This window comes from Coloeus monedula (assembly GCF_965178545.1).
Source record: "Coloeus monedula genome assembly, chromosome: 24".
NCBI classification, from domain to species: domain Eukaryota; kingdom Metazoa; phylum Chordata; class Aves; order Passeriformes; family Corvidae; genus Coloeus; species Coloeus monedula.
The window spans coordinates 442,064-448,621 of record NC_138804.1 but is presented as its reverse complement, the minus strand read 5'-3'; the positions used below and the strand labels follow the sequence as shown (position 1 = coordinate 448,621).

At 57.1% G+C, this 6,558-nt stretch overlaps 1 protein-coding gene across 1 annotated transcript; it reads right to left on the bottom strand.

Annotated features, from left to right (window-relative positions):
* Positions 1 to 262: 262 nt before the first annotated feature.
* TENT5B (terminal nucleotidyltransferase 5B) lies at positions 263 to 5,699 on the bottom strand. Its single transcript, XM_082296408.1, has 2 exons — positions 5,267 to 5,699; positions 263 to 1,312 (listed from the first exon to the last, which is right to left on the bottom strand). The coding sequence occupies exons 1-2, from the start codon at positions 5,447 to 5,449 to the stop codon at positions 293 to 295; spliced, it is 1,203 nt and encodes a 400-aa protein (XP_082152534.1). The 5' UTR covers positions 5,450 to 5,699; the 3' UTR covers positions 263 to 292.
* Positions 5,700 to 6,558: the final 859 nt, after the last annotated feature.

The following is a 6,558-nucleotide window of genomic DNA, read 5'->3' as shown; positions in this document are numbered from 1 at the left end:
TACCTTAGCGTAATTCTACAGTCTCCCCTCACACACCCCCCCACCCCATTGCCTCCAGAATTCCACGAGGAGTCATTTCCATAACACTGCACTTCCCATCACAGTGTACAGCAGACAGGTCTCATTCCAACAACCCCAGGAACGAGACACTCGAGCAAGAGTCCAGGGAAGTTTCCTTTTGTTGCAGTTCTAGGAAGGTTGGTAGGTTTTAGTTTTTCCCCCCCTCCCCTCCCTCCCAACCCCCCAAGGCAGGGAAATACCTTGGAGGACAGACCCTGGAGTTTGTCCTGGCTCAGTTACAGGGAAGCCACGTGGGGTAAGACTGATTGCAAGGCAGGAAGGGCTGCACGTGGGTCACGTAGTAGTTGAAGTTAATTTCACTGACATAAGGGGCTGGCTGGTAGTAGCAGGTAACGTTTGTGACCGTGGGGATGATGTTCTGCTCAGCCAGGACCCTCACGGCCAGCATGGCAATGAGGTTCAGGGTCTGCCTCCTCTCATGTCCCATGAGGCAGACTGTGCTCTCATTGACCACCCTGTGCAGGGTCATCAAATAGTCATATCTGTTGCTCTCCATGCCCACAAAGTGGCTCTGGAGGTAACACTCCAGCTTCCTCAGCTGCTCGCCGATGTCAGAGAAGTCTATGAAAAACCTGGAGCACATGTACCTCTGCAGTGCCTTCATATCCACTTCCGACTTGGGCTTGAAGCCCCTCACCAGGAGGTTGCAGTACTTGAGGAGCCCCCCGCCCCGGATCTCCTCGGGGTTCCTGGTGGCGATGACCCTGTTGCGCAGGTGGTCCATGGCCTCCTCGAAGTCCCCGTACATGCTCTCCCCGGTGACTGTGGGGTGGAAGTTCTCGGCCATGGGGTTCTCCGAGCACTCCCCGAAGAGCAGGAGCGAGTCCAGGATGATCTGGAAGGAGTCCACGCTGAACTCGAACTGGCGCCGCAGAGAGTCCACGAATTTGAGCTCCACGTTCTTGCCGCTGTTGTTGGAGAGCGAGATGAGGCTCCAGCGGTCGGTCTCGTTGCACACCTTCACCAGCTTCTGCACGTAGGCCTCCTTCAGGGTCATGGGGGTGATCTTGTCCTTGTTGACACCTTCGGGGAGGAAGTCGAGCAGGCAATCCATGACCACATCTTTAACCAGCTGGAAAACGTCTTCGGTCTTCAGATCCACACCGAAAATGAGGTCCAGGTCCTTGTACCCCAAGCCACTGTCCTGGTGCAGGATGTGACTGGCTGCTGAGCCGTTCAACCTGACATTGTGGACTGTGATTCCTTTCTTCTCCAGGCGGCTACGGACAACCTGAGACAGAGACAGAGTCAGTGAGAGGCAAGGAGGGATTCTTGGAGCAGCCTGGGGACAGCAGGATTCACTCCCAGCGCTTATGTGGGTCACTCCAGTGCAAGACAGTAAAATAAAAAGCTAATCCATTGGAAATAGGTCACTTTGGAAAGCATCCCGAGTCCTGCCAGCAGCTGGGGGTGGCTCTCCTTTACTTATTCCCTGGCATTAGAGAGATCTGACTGCACATGATCAGCAGTTCTGCTTCCAGTGCAGTGTCTGCTCTCCCTGCCTTCCCCACACTGACCTGGAGAGGTTTCCTGACCCCATTTTTTTGGGGTGGTCTCTGCCCTCTTCATCCCCTCCCAGTTCCAGTGACTAAGCCAAGACCAGCCGACCCCAAACTGACCCCAAATAGGAGGTGGCAGCCCAGTCTGCAGCAGTCCCCATGGCTTTAATCAGGGTGGCTCACTCATTTTAGCCATCCCCTTCGGCCTGTCAAGATTCATTAAAGGCAAATCAAGATGCCAGAGCAGCTCAAAAGCCCCAGCCAGGCGTATGCAAGTTCATGTCCCAACTAGTAAGTGTATCCTAACAATTTCCAGTGTGTCAGAGCTTCGTGCTGAGCTTGGCGTGCTATCAAGCACAAGAGGCAGCTTTCATCTTACGGGTGTTACTCTGGTGATTTTAATGCTGCCTGCTCAGTGCTGGCACACCCAGCAGCCCCTCCAAAGCTTTGTTCATTTACAGGGAAGCTGAATCACCTGCCTGATTACTTAACAAGCAGGAGGCTAAAATAACCCCCAAGACCATAAAATAAACTATCTGGACACCAGCTTATAATTTGAGTTTAACTCAGCTCAAAGATCCCAGGAAGATTGGGTTTGCACCTTCCAGCAGAAGCTCTTCCCACCTCTCATTCTGCTTACATGCTCGCCTCCAGCCATTTCCCATTCTCCTGGGAGTCCCAAGGCTGTGGCTTGAAAGAGCCAAAGCTTGGGACACAAATGGACAAACTGGATCACTAAGAGCCAGTCTGGCTGGGCCCTTCAGCCCTGCGAGCCTGCCCTAGTTTGAAAGGCCCCATGAACTCTGCATTTTGGCTGCCCAAAATGTGAATTTTAATTCAAAGCTGTGTCAGAAGGGCCAAACCCTCTTGGCCAACGTGGGCCTGAGCCGTTCTGAGGCAGATCAGAAGCCCTGCAGTCCTGGTCTCAGCAGCTGTAAAACTGCCCCTCCATGGGTTTTGTTTGGAAGGAAGAACACACAAAAGGTCAGGGACTGCAGCATGAAACCCTTGTCACATCCCAGACCCTCGGTGACCCAGCCAAGGGCCACCAGCAAGTTCTGCTGCCTTTGCAAAAGCATCTCAGAACAAACCCACTGATGTTTGCACACCTGGGGGGCTGTTCAGGCTCACGAGGCAGCTTCCCTGGTGGTGCTTCCCATCTCTCCCTGACATGAGCCATCCCTGCTCCGGCTGGGAACGCAGCCGGGCTCGTCGCCAAGCCCGTGGTGACAGTCACATGTCAGGCAACAGTTAACCAGGGAACCATCCACCACTGCAAGCCCCAAGTCCCCACCAGCACAGCCAGTCCAGCCAGTGAGAGAAGTTGTTTTCCAAGGCAGAGAGTTTGAAAAAATTAATCTGCTCCTAGAAGACACACAGGGTTATTCCCCCAAACTGAACAAACATCACGCAGGCGACCCAGGGGAGCTCCTGGTCTCGTTTGTTGCCAGCTGGAGTCACTCACCCGGGGCACGGCTCCAGCACTGCTCGTGGAGTTAAAGAGTTTTGTGCTCTCAGGCTTAGAGAGACAAGATATAGGTCACAAAGTGTTAGATGCAGAGCTGGGCCCAGTGCTTGGAGAAGATCTCATTCCAGATTAATTTTCTAACCCCAAAGAACATCTGCTTAACCCCTTCCTAGGCATGGCTCAGGACCTGCAGCACTCCAGACCCATAAGCTCCAAGCTTACTCGAGTTCCCCAGGTCTGTCCGTGTGAGACATATTCAGAAAACAGGGGAAAAACCCAATTCCTCGAGTCAGCTTTGTCCCAAATCATCCCAGAAATCTCAAACCTGCAGAGCAGCAGGGAGCAGAGCACTTTGCCATTCCCTGGGAGCTCCCACCCACCAACCTCCACCTGGAGCTCGTCCCCCCTGGCCGCAGGCAGTGGGTTCAGGGCTGCATTTTTCCCCAGAGGGTTGGATATTTCCAGGGTTAGGCAGCTGCTGACCTGCTTCCCAAAACAGCAGCTCACCTTCCGTGTGGTTGGGATAATTGACTCTGACAGCCAGGCAGGAGCAAATCCTGCTGCGTCCTGACCTGCAGCTTCCCACCTCCCACAACAACAACAACAGGATAAATAACTGCCTTTTGGGTTACTTGTTCCAGCTTAGTCAGCCCTAAACACAGGGTCTGCCCTCACGGCCGGGCACAATTACAGCCCTCGGTTACCCGGTGTTTGAAGCTGCTGCTGGCAGCATCCTTTTGAGCAGCCCCGACACCAGATCGCCGCAGCTTCGTGGAACCAGAGAGGGATAACTGCTGGAATATTTGATGCTGCTCAGTGCTGTGGTGCTGCCACAGCCAAGGGCAGCGTCCTGCCTGCAGCTCTCGTCTGTCATTCAGCTCAAAGCTCGAGCAGCCAGAACCCAGCGCTTCTGCCCGCGACAGATGCGGCAGGAACTCGAGGAACTCCAAACCAGCCTTTCAAATGTCACCTTTCCATCTCTCAAACTTAACTTTAACTATTTCTCAAGCAGCTGAGGCCCCAAAATCCCGGTTATTGTGAAAGCCAGTTGGGTTTTAGCGCCGTGAATAGGCTTTTTAATTAGAAGCCAACATGCCCGATTTTACATTTGATGAGTCATTACTGAGGAATGAAGTCGCCTCCCAAATATGAATATGCATCAGCTCATTCGAGCTACATTGTTAGTTTAATATTAAACACAGTTATTACTTGATGGCTAAACTAACAGGAGCTCGTGAAGAAGCCAAAGTCTCGGGCAGGCTCTGGAGGACTCAGTCAGTGGTGCCCAGAAATCAAAGGACATGGACATTTGATCCGGCCTTTGAATTAATAACTCTGCCTCTTCCAACACGAGCCCAACATGTCCACCAGCACGAAGCCATTTCGTACTCCAAAAAAAGCCACTTTAGCCCTGGCCACACACATTTCACTGCTTTTTAGGGCAACAAATTAACTCAAAAAGAGGCGGAACAACGTAAGAGGGGAGGAAGCTAAGCAGGAGCTATGGCACAAGCTGCAGCAGCTCCGGGGATGGGGCATGCATTTTAAAGACATGTGAGCTTTTCAGGAGGGGCCCTCAAGCTTTAGACATTCCTGCTGTGGCTGTTGGCAGGGGCCAGCCCCACCAAGACCTCCAGGACTGGGAAGTGGGGCCAGCTGAGCACACAGCATCCCCAGAACGGGGAACAGGAAGATTGGCCAGTCCCCCCAAAACTTTTAACTCCCCCTGGAGCAACCAGGCCAGGCTAGACAGGACTGGGAGCAACCTGCTCTAGTGGAAGGCGCCCCTGCCCATAGCAGGGTGCTGGGACGAGATGCTTTCCCCGAATTCCAAGCCTGCCAGAAGTCAAGCAGCATTTGGACAACGCTTTGAGACACACAGGGGGATTTCTGGGGGTGTCCTGTGCAGAGCCACGGCTGGACTCCTTGTGGGTCCACTCCAGCTGAGGGGACTCAAGGATCTTTAAGGTCCCGTCCAACCCGAACCATTCGAAGGCTCTGCGCTCCCCGCGGCGGACCCGCACCGGCCGCTCTGCCCCGGGCCCGGCGGGGGGAGGCCGAGGGTGCCCGGCCGGGCTGGCTCGGGGCCCGACGGGCCGCTTATCGCCGCCTCAGCACTTTTATTTTCTCCCTGACCCCCGCTGGAGCGGGGCAGAGTCGAACGGGGCGACGGAGCACGGCCCGCGGCCCCCCGCAGCCCCCCAGCCCCGGCGCTCACCTGGACGATGGTGCGGGGCCGCACCGACAGCGTGGGGAAGTTGCCGCGGCCGTGGATGGGCACGGCCTCCCCCAGGATCTGGTCCAGGCGCTGCACCTGCTCCCACGTCAGGACGCTGAAGCGGCTCCCGCGCTGCTCCGCGCCGCCCGGAGCGGCCCCCGCCGCCGCCGCCGCCACCAGCATCGCCCCCGCCGGAAAAGGAGCCGCGCACCCGGAAACTGCCCGGAAACCAGCCGGAAGTGCCGGGTGGGGAGGGGAAGAGGGAGGAAAATTTAAAAATAGGGGGAAAAGCAAAAAAAAAAAAAACAAAAAAACAACAAAAAAAACCCCAACCCCCAAGTGGCGCCGGCGAGGGGCGGCTGCGCGGGGCGCGGCGGGAGCGCGGTCGGTGCCCGCAGGGACTCGCACAGAACCGGCCCCGGCCGCCCCCCGCCCGCCACCGGCTCCGCCGAGCGCTGCGCCCGCCCGCCCCCCGCCGCGCCTTATATAGGCCCGCGCCGTGCCCCATTGGCCCGCCCGCCCGCCAATCCCGGCCCGAGTACCGGCTCAGGGGGAGGAGCGCGGCTGGAGCGCGGGCCAATCGGAGCGGCGATGGGGAAGGGGCGGGGCGAGGGGCGGGGCTGGCCCGGGGCAGCCCCGCCCCCGCGGCGCGCGGGAATCCCGGCCGGGACACGCGGGACACGCGGGAAAGGGACAGCCCGGGTGTCACCCTTGGTGCCCCTTGAGACCCCGCCGATGTCCCACTGAGGTCCTTCGGGGTCCCGCTGTTCACACTGATGCCACACTGGTGCCCTTTGATGTGCTGCCGGTTCCCTTTGGTGCCCCATTGATGCCCTTTGACACGCCGTTGGTACCCTTCGATATCCCATTGATATCCCATCGATGCCCACCGATGCCCCGTGATCTGATGCCCGCTGATGCCCTACAATCTGATGCCCCATTGATGCCCAACAGCCTGGTACTCCACTGACTCTCCATGGACTGAGGCCCCATTGATACCCATGATCTGATGCCCCATTTATACCCTGGTGCCCCACAGATGTTCTGTGGTCTGATGCCCTCTGATGCCCACCGATGCCCATCGATGTTCATCGATGCCCTGCAGGCTGGTGTCCCATTGACTCTCCATGGAATGATGCCCCATGGTCTGACACCCCACAGACACCCCGTGGCCTGTCACTCCACAGCTCAGTGTCCCCATCCTGACACCCCCAGCTCCCCCAGGCCCCTGGCCCTGGCCAGAAGTGTCCCAGGGCCCCCCTGTGCCAGCTCTGGCACCCAGCAGACACAGG